Here is a 26,044-nt window from a genome sequence, read left to right as displayed (position 1 = left end):
CATATATATGATTTGATATTCCAAGCCAATTCTAAAAATCCCTGGTAAATGAGAAAGCTTTTTCCTTGAATTTACATGACAAATTTTCTTTTTACAGAAAAATAATTTTTGTAAACAAGTTAAATTCATGATCTGTCAGTGGCAGACAGCCTGGGCGCAAAGTCCCAGTTCGTCTCACCTCCTTCCCCACCCAACACCACTTATAAGCTCACAATATAAACAGGCTCAACACTTGCTCTATAGCAGACAAGACTGAAATGTGTGATTTGTCTAGCAGGACATTTCAAGACCGAAAATGAGTGTTGTTATATATATGATTTTTCAAAAATATCATGAAGGCAGTAATATGGAAATTATCTTATAGTCAGATATGTCAAAAGTGAATGTTTTTAACATATTTTAGATGCATTAGATCCATAACTAAACCTTTCAAAATTCAATGCTGTTTTTCATGTAACTTTAGGCACAAGGTCTGTTTTCCAAGAAAACAGATCAGGTTTGTTAGTGCATTTTAACAGACTTACGGAATATAGGTGATGGTTTGGAAAAACTTTTTAATCCATAGCAAAATATATTCCCATGTATATTTTCCTAAATCACACAACTCTTGAGGATTGAACAGGGAGAAGGGGAGGGGGAAGGGGAAAGAGTTCTCAATGAAGTTGACTATTTCAGTGAATTTAGGATGTACAGCCTTACCGCTGTGATCCAACACGAAGTCATCCTGAGCATATCGGTATTTCTCAGGCCCACATGCAATGAAGACATCATCATCTCCAAAGAAGTCTTGCAAGCATGTCACCTTTACAGCAAAATATACAAAACAAAATAAACAAAGGCAGTACTTTCAAATACTAAATCTTCAGTTAGTTGGCAACGATTAATAAGTTTGTGTTTTCCTCTTCACAGTGATACCATGATGCTCTTTTATAATGGCAGAAACACTTCAGTTCTCAAGTACTTCAGCTTTCCCAGTAGCACAAGAAACCTCAGGGTGAAGAATGTAAAATACGACTGCCCCTCACCTCCAAAAATACCTTGTCTTACATTTAATGCCTGTATTTTTGCCTATAATGACACATATATGCTGATGACTTTGACAAGATCAGCTATGAATACTACTCAAATATCAAAGCTTCTTGTATTCTTACATTAGTTGCTTATGGGAAATTCTGTCAAGTTAAAATGATTGCATCTACAAATTTATTTTTTTATGTTCCAAAGCATTTAATTTCCATGTTTTAATATACTGTTAAAAAATAAATTAATTCCCCCTTCTATTAAAAGGCATTCCATATTCAAGGAAAAAAAAAAGAAATATAGAGTCCCTTCCATGCCCTTTGCAGCTCTCTTTGTTCTTAATTGTCCCAGTAATGATGTTACAATGTATTTCAAAAAGGATGAGGATATCAGAAAGAAAAATGTTTTAGACATTCTTTAAAAACACAAAATCAAAGACCTTGATCACTCCTCCAAAGTCTTTAAAAATCAGCTTGTGAAAGCGTGTCTGCTTTAAAAAAATTAAAACAAAAAATGCCACAACAAGAAATCCCACCCAACTCATTCTAACTTCCTTATGAGGAAAAAAAAAAAAAGTGTTTGTAGATAGTAAGCTATTTTTTAAATGTAAATAGATTAAAATTTTACTGTATAATTGCTTCCCTATTCTTTTTAACATTGCATACCCAAAAGAGATTTGGGAATAAAAGCTATGTAGAACCTAAGAAAGTTAGAACCATTTGGTAAAACCATGTAATTAAAGAGGTAAAACAAAACAACTGCTTTTAGGGAAAACACCTTTTTTCCTTCCCAGATACCTGTCAATACCATTTGCATATTTTACTCACTGTGATAATAGTAAACATTGGCAGAACTATAGGAAGGGGTCTCTACTGCCTGCAGTATTCTGAGAAACACTCAGAATAGCAATGACCCTCAGCTCTCTGCAAGAACACCCACACAGGGCATTCACCAGCAACGCAGTTGTCATGGCAGCTAACCCAGGAATAACGGTGCCCTTACAGCGAGATCCTCATGACAGTGCCACACGCAGTATCCAGCATTTGGGTCACTGTGTTATGCAGCCAAAGCACTCCAGCCGTCACCAAAATCCTTTTATAGTTATCTTACCATTGCAATGACAATCTGCTCTCACTGACGACAGACGTTTTCAGCTGTACTTGAAACAGCTGCTTCTAGTTAACCAAGAGGCAGTAATAACTGGATTCAAAAGGCCGTACAAATTTAAGAGAAGTTTTGCTAACATGGGATTTATTCTTCTCCACTTAATAACTCTCTCTACTAATAAGAGGACTCATTATCACTTCCACAGACTTCAGGAATCCAGCAACCAACCCAAACCCACCACTACAGGAAAAGCCATGAGAAAGCTTTCAGAAAACTCATCCCAGCAGCACTGCTGGACGTGGGCAGAGATGTTCTGCGAGGCACAAATTCACACCCAAAACCGGGTGCCGTTTCCACAAGCTCTGCCTACCCATCACTGCTCTACTCATGCCCCCAGTGCCCTTGCAGTGCTGTTTTGCGCAGGTTAGAGTTAAATGCTGTGGTGTAGCAGAGCCTAAAATTAATCTTTCTGTTCTGATTCAAAGCCCCCCCTCACCCCTTAACCCATCCAGTCTAACATCCGAGCTGAGAGTAACAAAGGACAGAATGACAGGTCTTGTCAGACCCTGGGAAATACACAGGAACATAACCGCATGCAGCAATATCCTGTTGCTGTCTGCAGAGCAATTCTACAAAGGGTGGGTCAGGTCTGTGCACCAAAGGTGACAGGAGTACCCTTAGAAATGCACCTTAAAAATCTTTTCTAAATGGCTCTTGGGGAGGGGAATAAAGAACTTTAAGAAAGGTATTAATTTCCATTGGTGCTTTCCCACATGTTCATGTATATACAGTTTCCCCAGACAAGATTACACAGGAGTGATCGTGAGTACCAGTGATCAGATAAACTGCTAGAGGTGGAGTAATGGCACCTAATGCCAGCCTCTCAGTCTGCTTGCACACTGCGCACCTGACCTGGGTGACTTACACCTGCCACTCACAGACCAAGACAGACTTTAGCTTACTGTAAAATATACTAAAATTCAATTATAACTGGAAGACAGGTAAATACAAGTATGAGAAAGATTTACACAGATGCTCATTATATTCCAGCAGTGAATACTGGAAGTCCTCATTCTCCCTACAAATAGTCTGGACTGGCTACACATAAAATATACAAAAGAAAAAAAAAATACTGAAAAAGCATATTCTGCAAGGAATAAAGATCTGCTAGAACTTACCAATCCCAAATAACCATACATTATGAGGTAAGGGAAGTATTTTTAAAACCAAGTTCATGAAAATCTTCTGTTTTCCTAAAAGTACAATCTAATGGTTATTTTTCTAGGCCTTTATTAAAATAAAGTCAAAGGAGCAGCTCCCAAGGTGCAAACAGATGCTAAAATAAAGAGTCTTCCTTTCCTACAGAATTAAAATTAATGTAATTTTTGGCTCACTTCGTGTGCAAAAAAACTATTAAGGGAAAGATAAAATGAATAAATTGTTTGCATGGGATTTTGAATGCTGCAGGTCCACTGTGGTCTAACTTGCAAATCACATAGTTCTGCTCCGACAAATATCTATACTTCAATCATATAGAAAGGACTCAATCAGTTTAGAAATTTAAAAACAAAAAAAAATTTGAACACATTATTTTTTTTTTAGTTTTATTAGCAGTAGAACTTGTGCATATGAATAGCACGTCAGTCATTCCAGTAACTTAGGGATCAAAATTTCATTTGTCAAACTAGCATATGACAAATGCTGCTTCTCTTTTCACTAAGCATCTGTATTCTCTTACCTATTCTTTATTTTGGTGCTAAAAGAACTGTTCAGTCCTTCAAAATATTTCCTAAAATGCCTTTCAGCGGAAGACGATATTAGCAAAGCTGCATGCAAGTGCACTACAGCAAATAGTCAAATACGTAGTCATTCATTCAAGTAACAACTCTCTTGCTAGTCTTGATGCTGTGAGCTTCCATGCATGAAGTTGACAATATGAATAGCTTTAGACACCTTGAAGAGGTTAAGCAACAAAATGAGATCTGATTTTCAATAGTGTTGAGATGTTTTTTTAGATTGCAGTCCTTAGTTCATTTTTGAGATTCAGATCTGGCCACTTCCCAGATTACATCCACAAAAGCTCTATACAAGTGCTTGGAATGCCTGCTTTCCAATGATGGTCTTGCAGTAAAGCTCAATCAGAATGTCTGTCTCCTGTCTGTGGCTTTAATTACCAAAGGTAATGCACTTTTTTAAAAGAACAAGATGAATGTGATTTGCTTCTCCACAGGAAAAAAAAAAAAATTGTTCTATTTTAAATCTGATGTTTTTAATGGAGGGCATATGCAGAGCTGCACAAGGAAGATCTTTAGGGTTTATCATTATAGCCGACACTACAAAGGGTTAAACCAAAGGAGCTTCATACTGCCTTGAATTCTTTTTTTTTTTTTTTCTTTTTTCCCTCCATATAGAAAGGTGAAATATATTTTGAAAAACTGCTTTAGGAACACTTTAGAAAAATGTTATCTTGTTAACTCTGGATGTTTCAATTAACATGTTTAAAATGTGTTAAATCCTATTTATTTCTAAATAAAACATCCTTTTCCTAGCCAAACATTGCTTATGTTCTGCTGGTAACTCCACTGCCTTCCCTTTATTTAGAACAAAAAATGACTTATTGATGTTCCTCTGACAACTCAGACTACTACCAGATTGTCTTGTTGCATTGCTTTTGTTCAAAATATGTCACTATACACAACAGAATAGTGCATATTTGGATAGGACTGGACTTGTACTCAGTCCTTTAAAAATACTTCTAATGGCTTAGAATTACAAGCAGGAATACAAGGGAATAGGGAAAAGCAAAAATGTCGTTCAAGAAGTCTCAGAACAAATATAACTGGAAGTCAACATCACATTTTCTTTTTTGTAGGGTCACCCACAGCATTATTGTGTGTCTGTTTCAACAGAATCACCTCACTTGCATTCTCACCATAGCTTTCTAAGACTATGAGTAAATGACTCTGGGCATCACTCCTTCCTGATAGGCTCAAAATGGCTGTGTTCACCATTAGACTAAAGATAGAGGACAACATAATTCAAGCGGCAGCACCACGAGAATTAATTGTAATTGGCTTCAATTGCAAGAAACCCAAACAAGTATGCAAGAGGCTCAATGATCAAATGATTCAAAACTTGAATTGCTTGTTACAAAAAAACCCAGTCTTTTCTCACAAAAAATCCCCCCTTGCCAATTGAGGAAATCTTGGGACATTGAATGGATGAAGTTTTTTGAAAAACACAAAGACCTTTCTAAGAGGGGTACACATTACTATATAGGCATTATGTTACCGAAGTGGTATGACCAACAGTAGTTTGCAAGACCATTAATAGTAAAAGCACTTCAAAATCACACAGCTGGAAGCACAAAAATGTTGTTTACAAGGAGAAAAAAAAGTAAACACAAACTCACAGGAATGGGCAAAAATGCAAGTCAGTATGTGAAAACAGGGTGTTGAAAGGGAAGGGAAAGAAACACATTTATCTGAAAAATCAATTTCCTGATCCTCTGCTGTCTACTAGTGCAATGTTTTAATATCATTTACACCCATCATATTTACCTTTTAAAATAGATTTACATTTCTGTGCTGGTTTTGACTGGGATAGAGTTAATTTTCTTTGTAGTAGCTAGTACAGGGCTACATTTTGGATTTGTGTTGGAAACTGTGTTGATAACACAGGGATGTTTTCATTACTGCTGAGCAGTGCTTACACAGAGCCAAGGCCTTTTCTGCTCCTCACACCACCCCACCAGCGAGTAGGCTGGGGGTGCACAGGGAGTTGGGAGGGGACACAGCCGGGACAGCTGACCCCAACTGACCAAAGGGATATTCCATACCATATGGCATCATGCTCAGCATGTAAAGCTAGGGGAAGAAGAAGGAAGGGGGAGGACATTTGAAGTGATGGTGTTTGTCTTCCCAAGTAACCATCACATGTAACGGAGCCCCGCTTTCCTGGGGATGGCTGAACTCCTGCCTGCCCACGGGAAGTGGTGAATGAATTCCTTGTTTTGCTTTGCTTGCATGTGTGGCTTTTGCTTTACCCTTTAAACTGTCTTTATCTCAACCTACAAGTCTTCTCACTTTTCAATTCTTTCCCTTATCCTGCTCTGGGGGCAGTGAGCAAGCAGCTGTGTGGTGCTTAGTTGCCGGCTGGGGTTAAATCACAACAATATTTCTGACAAATATTTATAACCAAAGAAGGTTGCTCTTTCCAAAGAAATACTTCTTCAGTCAAATCAAGCTACTGGACGAGAATATACAAATTGTGATCCATACAGAAATTCCTTTCCCTTACCATCGCGCAGGCTTAGAAATGTCATTTATACCAAGGCCTACTCCCATCTCTGAATCTAACAAGCAGAAGAAACATTCCCACCAGAAGAAACATGAATAATGTTGGATCTTTTACAGACAGAGTTTAACAGGTATTTAATCATTGTCCTTTATGATGATGTTACATTTAAAAAAATTGAATGATATAAACGAACCTTTATCCACAAGATATTTCTCCTCCAACCTCCAGAGGAAAAAAAAACCCCTAAAATAAATCTGAGACACTAACACCATGGAGGTTTTATAAACACCTGAAAAATTACTAATGAATTCAATTCCTCTCAAATCTTTCACACTAAAGAGAGTTTTGTAACCATATATCAACACCCTCCAGCCAGGAGGAGCCACTGTATTCCAGCTCTATAAATATGCTTATACTAAATGTAGAAGGAAGAGCTGTAAAGACAAATAGTTTGGCTCCATTTAGTATGGCTGATTAAGTAAGCAGCAACAGGACTGTACAGTTTAAGAACCACACCCTGCGTCTGGGGAAAGCTTCTCTGGATGACAAATTCTCTACATCAGCTGAAAATGGAACTAAAACATCAAAACTGGAAAAGATATGCAAGATTATTTTTATTTGTTTTAATAATGGAAGAAATATTTATATCTACTGACTTCAAGAAAACAGGATATGGTGTAAATATTTAAAAAAGGAAGCACATAACAGGAGGCAAAAGGAAAAGTAGGAAAAATGGCATGCACAGTAACAGCTGGATTTGTGTACGTGTTTTCAGCTCAGCAGTAGTTCAGCTCAGCAGGCATTCGAGACTGAAGTTATTAAAGAAATGCAGTGGGTTTTTTTCATGAATTGCTGAAAAAAAAAAGTAAATGATTTGTTAAATATCAGCATGACAAATCTAGATACAACCTCCCCGCTACCACGTTCTGTGTGAGGAGTCTCCTCATTTCTGCTGGGAAATGCTATTCCTCTTTGACCGGGACAGATCACAGCTATGCTGTCCTGATGGTTTTGCCCCTTGCATCAACCTTTATTTCTGAGTAAGCAAAAGTCAAATATTTGTCTATTTTGCCAGTCAGGTCAGATTTGTAATCATAATTTCTGTTTCCCCTTTTCAAATAAAGTTAGCACTGCCACTTCAACTTCACTGCCATACAGCCTCATAAAAATCCTTGCAGTGTTTTTGAGGCTATCAAGCTTACAGTTTAAGGGTTTACACATGTACTAAAGTGCAAAAAACAAGGAAAGCACTCCTGCAGAAATAGGTCAGTTGTCTGTTTTCTATTTCAGTTCCATCACCCACAGGGGCAGACTTATCTTTCAAAAGGAAGAGTTTCCTCTGGGCAGCCTCAGGAACTCAAAAAGGAAGGTGAAAAGGGCATTCCCACCCTTTCCTACTGAGTACTGTGACTTTAACACGGATTTTCTTACCTTGGAACTTCCCCTTGGTCTCTGCACTTTCACAGAAAAGCTTGACCAAGGGAAAAGGAATGTATGTGTTTAACCAATATCCTTAAATACTAAGCCATCAATATCCTTCATGACTGAAACCAAGACCAGCAGAAAAGAGGTTCACTAGTAGCTTCAGGGCAGCTGTTTGCCTGGTTATACTGAGTCACAATTCCTGACATGTCTTCAGCAAACAGCGAGAGACTAGCCAGATGGGTAGCTAGAATATGCCCAGGAAGTAGAAAAACAGACAAAAGTCAAACCAATGAGAGTCTGACATGCCCTTTAAAAAAAAACCAACACCCAACAACCATAATTGCCAGTATTCTTTTTTTAAATCAACAATCTTTTTCATGTAGTAGAAATGACAAAGTGTCAAAGGCAACTATGCTAAGTGATTTGGAAGCAGGCAAAATAGAAACTGTTCAAGAGCCAGGCAAGTACGGAAGCCCACACTGTACGCAAGAACAGCAACACAAACTGCTGCTATATCAGATACATAGTAAACCTGGAAAATCAGGTCAAGTGATAAGATTCCTCCTGGTATAGAGAAGCAGCACTTGACACTTGCAAAAACTTCGGTTCCTCACCAGCTTATGTTTTCTGTGACAGCTCTACTACAGAATCTCTCTGGGAATTCCCAAATTAAAGTTACACAACACCCAAAGAAGGGTAAGCAAGCTACTAACCTCTGATGCAATGCCTGAACAAGCTCAAACGCTACTAAGACTGGGCACATCTGCCTGAAAGAGCTATAGGGTAGGCTGCGGAGTCCTAAAGCTTGAGGACATACAACCATGAACTTGACAGACTCTACACACCTTTGTTACTGGCTGTAGCTATGAGGACTATGCAATGCATCATACTAACGTCCCCAACAGCCAACTTCCATAAGGTCATTAGCAGACCAGGACAAAAAAAAAAACCAAAAACAAACTCCTTTGTTCTCTAAAAATAATTGGAATTAGGTCAAATACCTCTTAATTTCTGAGACTCAAATGCACAATTATTTTGTCCACAACTAAAATGTGAAATACAGTAACAGAGATCAGATCATGCAGAAAGAATGCAAAAGTATCAACTGTGTTACAAAATTAAAAAATTAATTACCTGATCTTCTGTTATATGACTGTGCATCTTGACCAACAAATTTACTTCAGATCTTAAAGGCTGTGATTTTCCTTTACATTAATCTCCTGTATTACTAGACAAACTAAAGAAACTTTTTAAAAGTGGGGGGCTTTTTGTTTGTTTGTTTGTGATTTACTCAGAGGATCTTAGACCTTTCTAACAGTTGCAGTTAATCTGTGAACATGTGTTGATGGTCTTTCTTCTCTATAGCTAATTCAAGTAGTTCACCTCTTTTTTGATGTCATCTAAAGTACCTTTCTAACCCACACAGTTGATTAGCTTTGGGCTTGAGAGCAGTTCTGCTGCAGTCAATGGAATTATCTACATTCATGAAGCTATGCACAACCACAGCTTGTGAAGGGTTTGAGGGCCTCCCCAGCTCTGCAAGACACTGCAATAAAACTATACAATAAATCTGATTTCTAGGTCAGAACTTCAGACATTGTCTCATTTACCATTTGAGGTTTGGCAACTGGCACCCTTTTGTCTTTCCTTCAAGTTTATCGAATTCAGTAAACAGTGAGAGAAAAACTAAGTTTTCTGGGTTTAAAAATTTGTAAATGTTGAATTTGCCTGCCTTGGATAAAGGCAGCTTGTTAACCTACTTAGGAAAAAAGAAAAGGAAAAAAAAAGAATATTAAAACAAAGACCTGAATGAGAATAATTCTTCTAGGCCAGCTTCCTAAATGACTAATCAATGGCTGTGTCACATTATTACAGTCATCATTAGAAAATGAACCTCCTTTCACTGATACTCTGTGATGAGGAACAGCGGTGAAAAAGGAGGAGACAAACCCTTCTGACTCACAGGGAATCTAAAGAGTAAGAGAGAAAACAGAAATGTTAAATCTTTGCCTGCTGCCTTGTAAACAGAAAAAGTCTGGCAGTAAGCCCAGGAAACGCCTAATACAGTATGACAATGCAGAAAGACTGCATAAACAGACCGGTCAGGTCACCACAACTCATGCAGCCATACAGCTTTTGGGAACAGAGGACAGAACAGAGCACATTTCACATTTTAGTTTTATTTCAATTTTAAACAGATTTTTGCATGTATTTTCTAACATCTCAAAGTTTAATTCAGAAAATGAACACATGTGGACATGGAAGATTGCATGTGGGTGTGATTCAAATTGATCATCCTCACTGCAATGGAAAGGATGGTAAGAAAAATAAGCTGTAGAAATATGCACAAGTTACAGTGAGTTCCTACACTTATCTATTTCTTAAAGCCTTCCAATACTCTAGGACTTTCTGGCAAGGTCCATTCATCGGTTTTTCCAAAGGGCAAAACTGATTTCTTTCTGCAAAATCATATTTCAAGCATTGCATTGATTATGTGAAGCTATTTAGGTATCAGATAATTACAGTTGAAAAGGACTATAATTCTGGAAATTTTGAATCACACTGTACAACTCCTCTGTCTATCTCTGTAACACTAAACACTCCAGAACAATCCTTCCCACAGTATTATCCACAACTTCAACAAGAGTCAGTATTTTCAGTGTATTAAACAGTGAAATTCAACATAATGCTTCTCAATCTCAAGAGTTACAAAAAGAAACAACAGCCTTACTAAACATGGAATAAGTGGAAATTGGAAACATATAATTAAATGCAGCTCATGATATGACCATAATCCAGTTTGGCTGAAGAGAAAAAAAAACAACAATATTTTCAGTTAGAAGACAAGGATTATATCTTTGCCCATAGATGCATTAATCACAGCAGCTGAAAAGTCAGCATAACAGATTCTCTCCTTAAGTGGCATAACTGGGAAGCCTAATACAGAACCAAAAATAGCACCTGACTTCACACAGCTAACCTTCCATCTTACCACTGAGTAGCTAGTCTAAAAATAAAAGCTACTTGTATTATGAAAGAACATTAAAAGAAAAAGTGTACATATAAGGACAGATAGCTGGCTCATCCAATTCAGTAAAATCTTACGGATTTAATGACACCCTGTTTCACAACACAAATGCAGTTAAAATATAAGCCATACAATTATTTTTTTTCCATAAAATTACCCCTTTTGAACTGTTATAGAAATCAGTGCCCTTAGCTAATCACCCTACATGAAAAACATGGCATTCACATACTACGCAGAACTTACAAGTGAAATCATATGGCCCAATATTCAATGTACTTTCATTTCTCTAATTCGTTAGATCAGAAGAGTTGCTGTAGCATGCTGCAATAATCTACTGCAATCCAAGGTTTCCACTGTTCGTGGGCAGACACTATTTCCTGGAAAGGCTACAGAAGCAGCAGTTCTTTAAATGAGAACTATTTTTCCATAGACAAATAAGAAATTCAAACTCAGTGTTTGTGGCCAGTGCAGAAAGAATAAAATGTAGAAATCTGGAAACATCCTTTGATGGAGGGTACAAATAAATTTTCATGAATCTTTAAACTTTAAATGGAAGTTTTAGTTTTACACTGGAACAGATTGCCCAGAGAGGTTGTAGATGCCCCATTCCTGCAAACTATTCAAGGTCAGGTTGGACAGGGGTCTGAGCAACCTGATCTAGTTGAAGATGTCCCTGCTCATTGCAGCAGGGTTGGACTAGATGACCTTTAAAGGTCCCTTCCAACCCAAAACATTCTGTGATTCTATGTTTTCCTATGGCTTGAAATGTTCATGCAGTATCTGCTAAAGTCAGGTTTCTGCTCAAATTCTATTAAAAAAAAAAAACAAATTAAGTAACTTTAAGATTCAAAATATTAGTTGAAATGCATGACACTGCAAATTAATGTTGTTATGTAGAGAGATAAAAATCTACTGTTTTCTGAGTTCCTGTGTCAGGGTTTCAATTTTGTACTCAAAGCCATTTCTCACAACACTGCAATAGGAGGGGAAAAAGTTTAGGTACCCTATAAATTCAGGTGTCTCCTCTCAGTTCTGTCCCCTTCATATATACCACTTGATATAACAAGAAGTCTTGGTAAAATCCATTCAGCTCCTTAAAATATACGTGAACTAGTCTGTAAGTTATCTAACATTTTTAACCCTTAAGTTACTTATTTAATCAGCATTCTATCTGTTTCAGTACAACAACAACTGCACTTCCAACTAACCTTGCAATTCTAGTTTAATAATATTAGCTTATAGGTTTTGCAATGCTAATTTGCCATACATTCAAACAGCACACAGACCTTTCAAAGGCATTTGACTCTTGAAGTATCCTCCTCACTTAATTGCCAGCTGGAAATATGGAAAAAAATTAAGCTTCTGGATGCTCTCTATTCACCATTTCAAACAATGACATTTCACAGATGAAATATCAGAAATTCAGTGTAAAAATAGTACCTATATATACTATGAAGGTATTTGGACCTCAGCAGATTAGCTTCCATGCTTACTCTGTTTTGCCTGTCACGAGCTACTGAGGTCTGTTCAACTTGTATGCAACATCTGGAACAGTTATGCTGGGCTAGGGGCATCAAGTAAAATCAATGAGGATATAACTTATCAATTGAAAGATTAGATGCTCAGAAATGTGAGAAAAATTACAGTAATACAGGAAACAGAACCTGTACTTTGTCACTGGCTTTCAGAGATCCAATTCAATTCCATTAGCTCCCAACTTCGAGCAACGTTATTTCTAAGTCTGTTTCTGCTGCTTCTGAACTGCTTTACTAAGCAGATAAACAGATGTAAAACACATTTGAAGCTGTAGACACATCTTTGATTTCATGTTCAGACAACAAATGGATCATGAAGACAGTGGAAAAGTAACATTTTTAGGCACTGACAAAAGAACAGATGTATCAATACTGTTATACCTGAAGTCCTGCCAGAAAAAAAAGGTGTCTCCATCAGTTTCTCCTTGGAAATAAAACCCAACAAAATCTAACTCACGTATCTTCCTTCATGACTGAAAATGTCAGTTCTTCCTTTGAACAAACATCTACAGGTTTCAGAAAAAATGCAAAATGGATAGTCCCCTAGAAGCACAGAATACAACCAACCCTGCCCCCCCAAACTTTCCAGACCACATAACAGTACAGAAAAGAAGTGCTAAGCCCCATTTCTCAGTCACTTTTGTGGCATCTGCTGTAAGGCTTGGGTGAAGTGTTTTAGATATCCTGTTTTAAAATCACACTGTATCACACTTTTATTGCTATACTGCTATTAGCAGCCTGGAACTTGACTTTGGTGAGTTAGGCAGGGGATTTAGGTGACTCAGTACTTTTTTTGAATTAATGGTTGTTGGGGGTTTTTTGGAGTTTGTTGTTTGGTTTTTTTTAGTTAACTTTTGAGTAAATTAGAAGGTGAAAAAGATGCATAGAGGGTCATAATTCAGCAATAAACTACTAAATACTAAAAAACCCTAAAGCAGTCTGGATGACTGTTTCTGCTGAGCCAGAACATCAGAGATGCTGCTGAACATTGGAAGTATCTGGTAAAATTATCTTGTTTTGTGGACCTCTGTATCAATTATATGATAGGTGCTTTTCAAATGTATGAGAAATATTATCCTGTTTTGAATTAATTCAGAATTCATTACTGGTATCTGGAAATAAATTTTCAGAAAGCAGGAACAATACATCATAGATTGTTACTGAAGATCCATTTCCAAAACAATGATTTTTTTTAATTTTTTTTTTTTTTTAAGAAACTTTAAAAATACATTCCAGGCCTCTTCCTATAAGATACTGAACTATGAACTGTAAAATGGACCAAACACAATGTTCAAACCATAACATCAACCACAGTGAAACTCAACACTGAAGGCCAGTCACTGAAGGCTCTGCTAACCTCAGAAAACAATGCTGGCACTTTAAAAGAATTTTTTGCTTTCATCCACTTATATTTGGCAATAATTGAATCAGTACTTTCTTCCAAACTCCTACCACTCATTGAAGAGCAAATAAAAAACATATTTATTCCTGTAACACAAACCTCTTCTGACTTCAGAATTATGTAAATGTGACTTTAGAATTACATAAACCTAATTCACATAATGGAAGGCTCAATGCAAAATTTAGATTTGTATAATCTTGAGATTTTGGCTGACCAAATATTTTCAGTGGTTTGGCTTAATCTATTTTTCCAAAATTTTACTTGAGATAATTGCTGCTAAACTGTCTCCCAAGTTTGTGTTTTTCCCAGTCAGAGTTCACTAAATACATTATCTTATCTGTTTTTTCAAATAATCCTTTTTCCTCTATATAAAAACTACTTAGAAGCATTAATACATTACTGAAAGCCATTTAAATACAATGAGAAATGTGAACTGGGATACATCTGTTAATATCAAGTTGTTGGTGGTTTTTTTTTTTTTTTTAAATCAGCAGTTCATCAAACATTTCATCATACTTTGTCTTCATGATGCTTAAGACCTCATGTATCAGACCTCATTCTTGTCACTGCATTGATCACGCTTTTTTTTTTCACATACAGAAAACCAGTGAATGAAGCAGTAGAATCCCTTCACATTCCTAATCATATTGTGTACAAAGCCAGGCAGTCTGGAAATCGCTAATCACCTACTTCTCGTTAAATAAACAAACACACAAACAACAAGCAAACCCCAGTCTGCTTCAAACTAAAACTAAGACCAGGCTATGGAACTGGAAGCAAGAGTTATATATGGAGATTATATCATTTATTTCTCAATAATCACATAACAGCAACAGCAGTTACGAGATAGCTTCATGCCTGCCAGTGCCACTGTGTAATATAAATAATACTGCTTCAAAACATTACTTAAACTGCAAATATAGATAAAAATGTAAACTATGTTACAGTTTACAACAAAACTGGGAACAGATGAGGGTTCCCAGCTGTAATACATAGGCAGGTAGTGACATGGAGATCACTTCCAATGATACAGAGGATGCTTCCTGTGTGCCTGATCCTAAGCTAGTCTGGGGCAGCTAAGAATAGCAAATGCAGCCCCCACAGGTGAATCGCCATGTTATTCTGCACAGAACTGGAAGCTACTGTAGCTGCAACACCTCTCTGGAGTCTCTCATGATGTTGCCATCACAGCTCTCAACAAGTGGAATTAATCAAGGTCCAGCTCAGTCTGGCTGAAGCTAACCTGCAGAGTTGATGCCTTTGTTCTATGCTCCATATTCCAGTTTAAAGAAATGGTATCAAGATGTTCAATCTGACTCAAAATGTACCTGTCGTTGCAGCTGATGGAAATACCTGTGCAAATAATTTGGGAATCCTTGGATTACAGGGGTTTTTAATTACCATTGTCAGGATTAATTTGCAAAACAGAAAACACTTCCAAACTTCCTCCTCCTCCTTTTCCTAAAAACCAAAGCAATATTCTCACCAAGAGTAAGCAGACATACAATCATGGTGCAGAGAGATGAAAAGTATATTTACAACAAGTTTTTCATTTATTCTGTGATAACATAAAAACAATGTTGAGGTTGGAGATGATTGTATCTGCATCTGCATACAAGTTCAAAACTTGACTGCTAATATGGACTCCATTTCATGCAGAAAAATCCAGGGTAGCTTTAATCTAGCCATATTCAACATTAACAGTAGCAATGCTCCAGCCTGAGTACCAATACCAGCAGCTGAGGCCTGGGCTGCTGCCAGTTCACTGCTGTTTGTATCAGAGCCAACTTAAAGCCATGCTGCAATCGCACCTATTCACTGTCAAGACATCCTTCTGGAACTGAAATGTATTACAAACTCACCCAGTTAGCTGTCTGACTCTGAACAAGCACATTAAAAAACCTCTCATATTTCTCACTTGACTAATATTTTGTAGGTAGCTTGAGTCAGAAACACCTGATTTTTTTTTTTGTCATTCTCTTACTCCTTATACCACAAGAATCTTACACTCTCCAAGAGCAGAAAATGTTTCCTCAGGCATGATTTCTGACATTCTCTTCAAATGCTGAAATATCACCACAGTCTTGAGATAATATAGACCATAAAAGGGTAAAGCAGGCACTTAAACAAAAATGTGTCAGGATATCATCACTGAATCTCACGTACCAGTTATACTAACAGATTCACTTTACACTTCCCGCTCTTGCAATTCCTCCCATTGAGAGAATTTCTGCCCATACTGGAGTCCTGGTTAGAATTTCAACCATTCCTACACTTGTTTACAGCAGTATTAGCCTTAATCCATTTAGTCACTACTGCTAAAGCAGGAGTATAGTTCTGGTGACTACTCCTTCATTATGAGGTTATTGGTGTCCTTATTTCTACTCTCAAGTTCTAAGGCTTTTGCAGATATTCCCCAGTGCTTAAAGAACTTCCTAAGCAGCTTCTGGGAACATATGTTGTTTTTACTAGCTCTGGGTAGAGTTTCACTATGTGTGCCAAGATGACCTCTGTGGGACTCTGTCAGTGATCAACTGATTTAGTGTTCAAAATTAGAACCCAAGCCCATCTACTTTTGGCAGATTCACTGCAAGAGTCTTAATTCTTATCTGGATTCAGCATATGCAATCATAGTTACTTGATTTTACTTACCCTGACGTTTTCTCTACTGGCACATTAAAATGGACTGGCAGTACAGTGCACTCTGTACAGTGCATTAAAATGGGCTGGCAGATACCTGTCTGACTTGCAAAGCCTTCCCCAAACAAGTAGCTCTCTTAGAAATTGCCTTAAAGAAAATGCCTAGAGATATGATTTGTATTGATACAAACTGTCTATTTAACATTAACATTAGTCTTTTTTAACTCAGTGGAACGTCTGAGGGATAATAGGCAACACAGCTCCCAAAATAAGAGCATAATGCTAAAAGATTTTGTAGAAAGCATATACTGGATCAGTGGATTTTTTTTTTTCCCCTGAACCTCCCCAGAAATATTTCTAGTAGAGATGCAGATCCCCAAGAAGGGAATTTAAAATTACTAGCTATTTTATTATTACTTTACTATTCCTAATTAGCTTTTAAAACCCATCTGTTTTCTATGAACACCATGTTGAAACTGCCGCTCAGAATACCGTACGGAAAAGTTAACTGCAGCTCCAGGAATTCATGGTTCACACTGCATCTACTAAGTATTCCATAGATGTTTCCCTGACAGGCTTTTCTTTTGTGGAAAGGGGACTATAGCAATATGTTTTGTTATAAAACTCTTTGCTTACTAGTCTAAAAAAAATATCATTTGAAATCTGTACAAATATTTACATTTGATACATGGCAGTTACATACTGGGGCCTTTAAAGGAGTGAGAACTATTAATAAACGTGGAGGAACTCAGCCATCCTGAAATCTGTTTACACGCAAGGACTGAACACAGCTCTCTGCAGAGCTGTATTGAAGTCTAAAACTTATTTTTATTATTCCTTTATTGCATTTAAGACCCAGATCAAACAAAACACAACAGCTCAGAGCCTGCAAGCGAGCAATGGTAAGATTCTCTGGACTTGTGCTGATTTTTCTCAACTTGGCATCTATCAGTACAGATATTCCTGAAAGTCTATCTGGAGAACACTCTAAAAGATACAGCATGAAGTGCCTGCAGTACAAAAGCCAAGTTCAGTGAAAGTTCTTAGCCCTCCTGGGAAGATTCTTCTCTCGGATTTGGTTGACTTATTTGTAACACTTAGGATAACTCTAAAAACAGTAGGCTTAAAAAAAACCCCAAACACTTAAAAAATTCACAGCAGAAGTGCAATCTCCCCCTACACACAGTTTCTCTTACTATGCTTCATGTTTAATTAAGTACTGTCAACCCAAATTGAAGTTTACACACAGACCCTAGAAATGTTCAAGTATTGCCCTGTGCATCAGCCAGTTACTACTGCAAGAAGTATACTCAGGGAAGTAAAAAGTAGTGAGACTCAGCAAGAATAGAAAGTAGCAAAATTTAGTAATATAAGTTATGAAAATAACACTTTTTAAAAAACGTACATGTTTCATCTTCCTCCAAGCTTATATTAGAGATGGGAAGAGCAAAATTTTTAAACATTTTTATAAAGAGATGAGGTATTTTATGGCTTTTCAGCAAGTATAGAAGTTAGAAAAGTAAATCATATTAATTTTAATGCCTCATAGGCTATACGCAAATGTATCTACCCTCAGTCTCTAACTGTGCCACCTTCTTGGTCATGCACTTTTGAAGTTATTCAAGTCAATTGCCAACTCAGAGATTCACAGTAAACATTGACTTTCTCTGTCTAAATTTGCAAATTTCACAGACGCTTCTGCTTTTAAAATAAAGTCTTTTAAAATAAAGGCTTTTAATTTGGTCTACTTCAGTCAAGTAGACTGAAGTAAAAGCCATGCTTATTGCTTGTCATTGTAAACTCCTTATATCCAAGGCAAATGAATGCAGAAATCCTCTATGTGGATTTATTGTCTGCCAATATGAAGTGGCAGATGCTGCATCAGCTTTAAAAGAACGTCACCTGACAGGTTTAGAAAAAGAAACACCACAAAAGTGCATTTCATTTACTTCATAACGACCCCTCCAATCTCCACTTCACAATTCTGGGAAACACAATTACTCATTCTTTATTAACATTAAGCTTGTGACAAATCTAGCCAAAGGAAAGTAAAACTTTAGCCCACTGAATTGAGTTCGATTAAAAAAAAATAGTCTTAATTTGACAGAATTCCTAAAAAAAAAAAAAAAAAAAAAAAAAAGTTCTTCATTTGACCAAGTTCCCCTCCTGCACAGTGAGATATTTACCTGAGCGTTCTGAAGGTTCAGTATTTCATCAATTAAAAAACAAGAAGTATTTTTCATCAAGTTGCAAGATTACCCATTCTTTCAGCACAGTGTTTTAAATAACTTTTATTACGTTCATAGCCAAAAATTCATAGCGGTCTTCTGACAAATTTGCCATTAAAAGATTTTATAATTACTTAATACTGTGTTATAACAACAATAAAAAAAACAAACACACACCAAAAATACCCCTATTGATATCACTACGTTACAATGTCCATTTTTTTACTAAAATCCATTCCACACTGGAGGAAAGATTGTAAGAGAGGTAGGAGAAAAATCAAGTGACATCAAGTCATTTTCCTATTATTTACAAAAAGCCCATACTATCATTCTGAATAAGGTCATGACGTTCTATTATAATACAGAGAGTCAGCATTTATGGTTACATTGATGCAAATTTAGAATTACTAAAATGTTACCTGTCTTTTAGTAGAAACTGTACATTATCACCGGGAACAAACAAAGAACATTCCTTAAGTAAACCATTTAAACCAAATATACAAAAAATATTAAAAGCTGTGGACACTCCCAGTCCTTTCAAATTAGAAACATGGCAAACAGAGTGAGCGTGTAAGCAGGTAAGTTTATCCCTCAACTTGTACGTTCAACTTTGTACAACTAACACCTTGCCCAAAGATGCATTCATTTATCTGCCTTCCCTGGCACACACTAACATTACTAATGGTATAAAAAAAAATTTTTAAAGGCAATAAAAGCTTGCCATATTTAGACTGAAATCACTTGAGGGATTTCCAAGGCTACATCAATAAGAACAGAAGCAAAACAAATGTAAATCAAATGCTATCAGAGAGGTGATGGAGAAGGGTCACAGTGAATTAAAGGCAGACATCAAGTTTCTGCTAAAGAAGTGATGCAGAACAAATAATTTCCAAACAGCAATTTTATAATCACAGTTTTACAAATGAATAGCTTGTCAGGTGCTACATACTTCAAGCGTATCTATGCACTAGTGAAAACATGCAGGTATTTTTGAAAATTAATTTCTCAGAACTCAGATTTTTACCCTGAGAATTTAATTTTTAAAATAGTTGGAAATGTGTTAATGAGTTTGGAGATTTTAACTATAACCTAATATATCAAAGAACTGTCAGCCAGATTTAAGCATCGAAAAATCTAGTCTAGTAGAATATTAAAAGTGAACAATCTGTTTAAACTATACTTTCTATTAAAGGAAAAAAAAAAAAAGATTAGATTTGCTGTTGTTTTGAGGATACAAATGCAGAAAACAATTTTATTTACATATTTTACAAAATAGACAAACTCAAGCATATATGTGGTAAAGAATGCTACTGCTAAAGTCACTTTTCTCACTGAAACCTGGCAATACACTATTAGAATAAGAGTTTCCTTCTAAATACTCCATTTCACAGAAAACCTGCACTTTCTACTACAGCAAATGACAATTAAAAGAGAACTTTTATAGAATAAGACAAAATTATAATTTGTTCCCTGCCAGCTGAGGACAGTTTACAGATAAGTCACTCTCACAAACACTCAGGTGTCATACACACAGTATCTAGCCCTTAGCTAAAAATAAAATTTTTCAAGTATGCCAGTCAGACTGAAAATGACTCACTGTAAGAGGGAGGATGAATCATCTAAAACATTTTGAGATTAATTATATATGGATATATAAAATTCTGAGGAAAAATTAAGGTCACAAAGAACCTCTAACTTCACTCTCATCCCTAACAAAGTCAATTTACACAAGAGGTATTAATATTTATTTCTCATGTCACACATGACAAGACTTTTCTAGTTCAGTCCCAAGTCAGATTTGAACTTCACATAACCCTTTTTTTCCACCATACAAAAGAGGAAGTGTTGTAATTCTTACTTAGCATACCAGTGTACTAACAAGGATTTATAGTTGGGTCTGCATGTGAAAATATTGGATCCTACCTTTCCTCCTCTGTCCTCTCCCAATATTTACAGCAACAAAGCATTTTCATTCACAGCAATGAGAATTTCATCAATATGTCCTGTTGCCAGGATCTGTATCAATTCCCACTGGCTTTGAAAAGGAGGAGGAAAGAGAGTTTACAATTTTGGAAAAGAAATTTGGGGAAAGGAAAAGATTCCATTTAAAAGATAGATCCACTTCTAACTATCAGGCAAACAAGCCAGAAGACAGGCATATTTTTCCTCTAATGCACATGTGATTTCAATAGAATTTCACCAATAAACTCTGCTACAGATGAAGGGAAAAAAAACCCAAAACACAAACCACACTAAATGATTTGGAAGTCATTTCAGATATATGCTGCAAACTCGAGAGCAGTGAAACACTGGGGAGTTATATTTAGCAGAAATATCCAAAGCCCTATTCTCACAGTTTTTCTGTTGTCCAGAAAACATACCTCAATGTGCATTGAGCATTTGTGTCCAGACACTCGAGAACAGCCAGAGCACGTATGCATCTCGTTTTCCTGCGTGTTGCTTATCAGTGGACACTTTTTTATTATAATTTATCTTTTGTAACTAGAAGAGTAAGTAGAAAATGGTTTATAAGTGACAGCAACATTCTCCATAGGATACTGCCATGGACTATCCTGTTTCCTCTCTTAATGGACGCTTTTTATAAACAAACGCTGCCCTCCATTCCCTACCATCAAGTGAAGATCCTGGTGACAGGGTTAACACAATGGAAGCTGCTTTTATTATTTAAGAACCCTTATTTAAGCAAGATGCATAAACTGAAGTTTTCAATTTCAGATAAGCATTTAGGCACTACCAGACTTGCATCTACCTCCCAACAGATGACAAAAGAAGGTCTAGGATGTGACACAAGGATCTTCCCCACTATGTGAGCAAGAAGTAGAAATCTTGGAGGCCTGACTATTAATCAGAGTCCCTGTTCATTCTGGAAGCCTGCTGGGTTCTGAGCTGATGAAAATCCCTGCACAGTTTTTTGCCACTAATATGTGAGCAGTGGAGTAGTTTTGCATACCTTGACTTAGCAATACTTATACAAGGAATGCATTAGACTAAGGAAGATTAAGGAGAACTAGAGCAAAGAAAGAAGTGTAGCTGGATGTCACTGTTCTCTCTCCAATCAGAGGTAGCTCTGTAAAAGTCCAAACAGCTGTGAGGCTGTCCTTTATTTCTGTACTAGAGCATAGGAGTAAAGAATGAAAAACTCCTCACCCTAACAGTTCACATGTCCAACACAATTTCAAAACATTTTTTTCCCCCTCACACAGAGATACAACTGAACATGGAGTTTATAAAGTTGATCACTGTTCTACTTGTTCTCACTAGAAAACTACATTCATTAAATTAGGTCATCAGAGACTGAAGTGTTGTGATCTGGCCTTATAGACTCTATTTGGCTAATCATATTTTAATAGCTTCAAAACTAGAGGTGCTTTTCTTTTTCTTAAACAGCAATCAGGCTGAATTTTCAGACAGACCCTCCCCCCATACTTGATAACTTATACTGGTATTTACCTCCAAAAACTCCATACAAATATTATTTCTTACTAAGGATTGGGACAGAGACTTCTTGAAAGCCTCAGATAAGACTAAGGTACTAAACTCCTAATCATTTTTAGAGGTACATAATGTCTCAGTGCTTCTGATAATTTTCTGTTCATGTCTTTTGACTTGTATTGGAACAAAACAAATGATATTTGGTAAGTCTTATTTATTTCTCTAAATATATATGTAATGTCAATCATACTTTGTTACACAGGTCTTAAATGAACATGAAAAACTTGCTTAAAAAAATATAAAAACGTTCATCTGTCTAATCTGCACTTCCCTACATGCAGTTTTTGGCAAGAAAACTGTTACATATTATTATGACCAGTGAAGACTCCTAATATTAGCATTTATTCTATATGTCCCATACATTAAGATACATATATGTATCAAATACGGAATTACTATAATGATAAATAAAGTTTCAAAAATAGAATTTCAAGGAATAAAAACTTTCAACTCCACTGATTCTTGCCAAAATATGCAAGCAAGCCATGATTGTACTTTGGAAATTCCAGTCAAGTGTCTGCAATTCCTAAGTAGTAGTATCAAATACCTTCATTCACCCACTTACTATAACACTGCTCTAAATTTTGTATATTTAGTGACATATATCTGGGAGGAAAAATAAGTTGTTTAAATATAAGTATCATAAATACATTTTTAAAGTCAAATATTTGAAAAGTAGAAGATAGGAAAAAATGATGTGCAAGAGATGAAGTGTGCTGAAAGAAACCAAAATTTATTCAAAACCAAGCAAGTCTGTATAATAATTACTAGTTTAAAGAGTATTTGAGTCCCTCTCAGATCCTAAAAACTCCTCAGCAAACACCTCTGCATCTTGGACTGCACCTTCTCTTGCAGGCTTCTTGATAATGTGTGACAGAAGACAATGATGAGGTCCAATTAGGTATCTCAGTCAAAAAGCAAGAACAAATTCCTTTCAGTAAAGGAGTATTAGCACTTGAACCAGAAGTGTATTCTTAAGTGAGCATCAAAGATTGCAGATAATAACAAAGCCATTGTCTATACCAACAGCCACTCTGATACTAAAACTGCAGGAAATTTTGTTGTTTGTGTATGAAAACAAGGGACAAAATACAGACCTTTGTGAATCAGATTTCATCATTTGTCCATCTTCTTCCTCTTAGACTTCACAAGCTTACAATACTGATTTTACCGTATTTATGCTTCAAGTAAAAATGTATAAATTATTACATATTATAAAACTTACAAGTATATATTAACATAAATATTACAAATATGATCTAATACATAAGTTTTTACACACTAATCTTCTATATCAGAGCTCGCATGGGTACCTGCAGAAGACAGATTTCCCTGCTTAACCCCTCAGCTCCAGGGAAGTGGAGAGAATATTCTTCCCTCTGAGGCAAAAAAATCAGCCACAGTGAGAAGTCGCCAGAATACTTATGTCTACCAGGAACCTTCACTGTGCCATGTTTCCTCTTACAGTTATATAAAGCCAATTGTGGTATATGGATTTTGTTCGCAGAGATGGTTTTCTGAGTCAGATGTCAGTACACCAGTGTGTTCTCTTTGCTCGGATATCCCGAACACTGTCCTGGAATCGTTTTGGAATAGCCCATCTAAAATTACTTGGCAGTGTAGGAGCTGAGGATATAAAGAACATTTTAAATCTCTCCCACTCTTTCCCTGTAATACACAAACACCAAAGTCCCAAAGTTTCACAGACTAGCAACTCCAGTTTGTTACAGGTCCTGGGGATGGGTTTGTGACTAGCAGTGTATAGGAGAAGGACACAGCGGACGTTCCCATGAACTATTCTGGACATAAAGCATTTGAGATTGCCAATGCCAACATAGGTGATTGGATATTCTGAGCCATGCTGTCCCTTCGAGTCCTATGTCTCAACAAGGCTGTTTACTTCTGCTATTCCTAAAGTGATTATATGAAGGATTCTAGTTAATAGTTACCTTTAAATGTACCTTGGCCGGATTACTATTCCCAGTTGTAACATGATTGCAGGAAAGAACTTGAATCTAAGTGCATCTGAAAACTCTCCCAGGTTCTAGGAAAGCCTAGTAACCAAATATTCAGAACACTTTTGTTTATAGCACAGTATATGCTAGAAATATAATATATATGTTAGAAATAGACAGAAATAGAATATTAGAAATATATTAGTACAGCTAATCCAGAGAAGTCATGTAGCTATGATGTCTCAGTGTCAGTATGAGTAGTATCCCAACTGCTCAAATGCCCTTCATCAAAGTCACTCTTCATTTTTGCAGGAAAAGGAGAAACAAAAATCTGAAACTTGGTAATAAAGCAAATACATCGGAGGGAAAAATACTACTTTTACAAGCTTTTTCTTACTGTCTGACACACGGGAAGGAGGGTCTATAAGAGGAGAAAGAATGGGAAAATCAATTGCCTCTTTACTACCCCTGTAGAAGTCTGGTAAGAAAACTATCACCAAGTGCACACATTATATTACAATTCTCTTCACAGTAGAAACACTACTTCCTACCTCAAAAAGCATTATATACTTGACTGGTTGAGAATACATCTACCCACCTGATAGCAACTAGGTAAGATGTCAATCAGTCTGCAGTCTGACCAGACACAGACCACCTCTGGGTCCATAGGTTATACAGATCAAAGCTAGCTGGTGTCAGATGTCTGCCTGTACAACCATGGAGGCATATTCCAAGTGTCTGTATTACTGGGTCCCTTGAAAATACAGGGAGAATAAGGCAAATACTCTTTAAGTAGGATCCAACTCCACATTTATCTATGCTTGAATATCTCTTGTTCAATTTTACTCAGATTTAAATGAACCAGAACCTTGATTTCTTTAAGAGAGAAACTGCATATTTTCCACTTGCAAGAAAACAGCGCCTTCAGACAGCGCTTAAAGAGAACTCTGGCTGTCCGGTACTCAACCATTTCTTAACTAGCTGGCCTATTTTCCAATAATTTTATCCAGACTGGAACTCCCTAACTAAATACAAGTTGAGCTGGAGGTTAGAGGTAAGAAAGGTAAAGCCAAGAAATGCCAAACCTACTAGCCCAAAATTCTAACTTGCCATTTAGTTTACAAGTTATGCTCTATTCTTTGTGCTTTCTTCTGAAATATTTTAGTTTCTTCAAAAAGTCTTCCACATTTGTAGAGACACCCTGTGCCATGTATCAATAAATAAAACACCAAATAAATATGAACAAAATAAATATTTAATAACATGCCATAGACTGTATATTTGCACAACAGAAGAAAATGATTGTTGACTTTGTAAAAAAGAAAAGTGCTGCAAGAACACTGAATTTTACTGCCTGCAGCATATGCAAAGCTTACTAACTTCAAGCCACAATCAGGGTCATTGTTCCATTTAAGTGCTGGGAAGCTCTTTGCTTTTAAAAGTTGGCTTGTGTTGCTATTACTTCAACATTATTTTCCCTTCAGAGTCTTCAGACTACTGTGTTTAAAGGTTCATTGCAAATTAATCAGCTAGCAATATTTTAAACATTAAAGATGAATATTCCCTTTCCTTTCTCTGACAAACTGTTTCATATTTCCCACCATTGTCATGGTTTAACCCAGCTGGCAGCTAAAACAACCACACAGCCATTTGCTCACTTCCCCCTCCAGCAGGATGGGGGAGAGAATAATAAATAAATAAATAAATAATAATAATTTTAAAAAGAATCATGGTTTGAGATAAAGACAGTTTATTAGGACAGAAAAGGAAGATTATGATGATGATGATAATAATAATAATAATAATAAAGAATATACAAAACAAGTAATGAACGGCACAATTTCTCACCACCTGAAGCCAATGCTCAGCTAGTTCCCAAGCTGCCCCACCTC

The 26,044-nt window shown here is 36.5% G+C and overlaps 1 protein-coding gene across 7 annotated transcripts in view; it reads right to left on the bottom strand.

Moving 5' to 3' along the window:
• Positions 1 to 26,044, bottom strand: part of DCLK2 (doublecortin like kinase 2) — an 87,528-nt gene that overhangs the window by 38,255 nt on the left and 23,229 nt on the right. For all 7 annotated transcript variants that reach the window (XR_012835244.1, XR_012835245.1, XM_075751273.1 and 4 more), the window contains exon 3: positions 700 to 802. Coding sequence is in view for 5 of the 7 variants with exons in the window: in XM_075751273.1 (XP_075607388.1) it covers positions 700 to 802 (103 nt within the window). In the remaining 2 variants the exon portion in view is untranslated. The remainder of the gene's footprint in view (positions 1 to 699; positions 803 to 26,044) is intronic.

Source organism: Balearica regulorum, chromosome 4, assembly GCF_011004875.1.
Source record: "Balearica regulorum gibbericeps isolate bBalReg1 chromosome 4, bBalReg1.pri, whole genome shotgun sequence".
Taxonomy (NCBI): Eukaryota; Metazoa; Chordata; class Aves; order Gruiformes; family Gruidae; genus Balearica; species Balearica regulorum.
The sequence above is the reverse complement of the archived record's forward strand: the minus strand, read 5'-3'. Positions and strand labels throughout refer to the sequence as shown.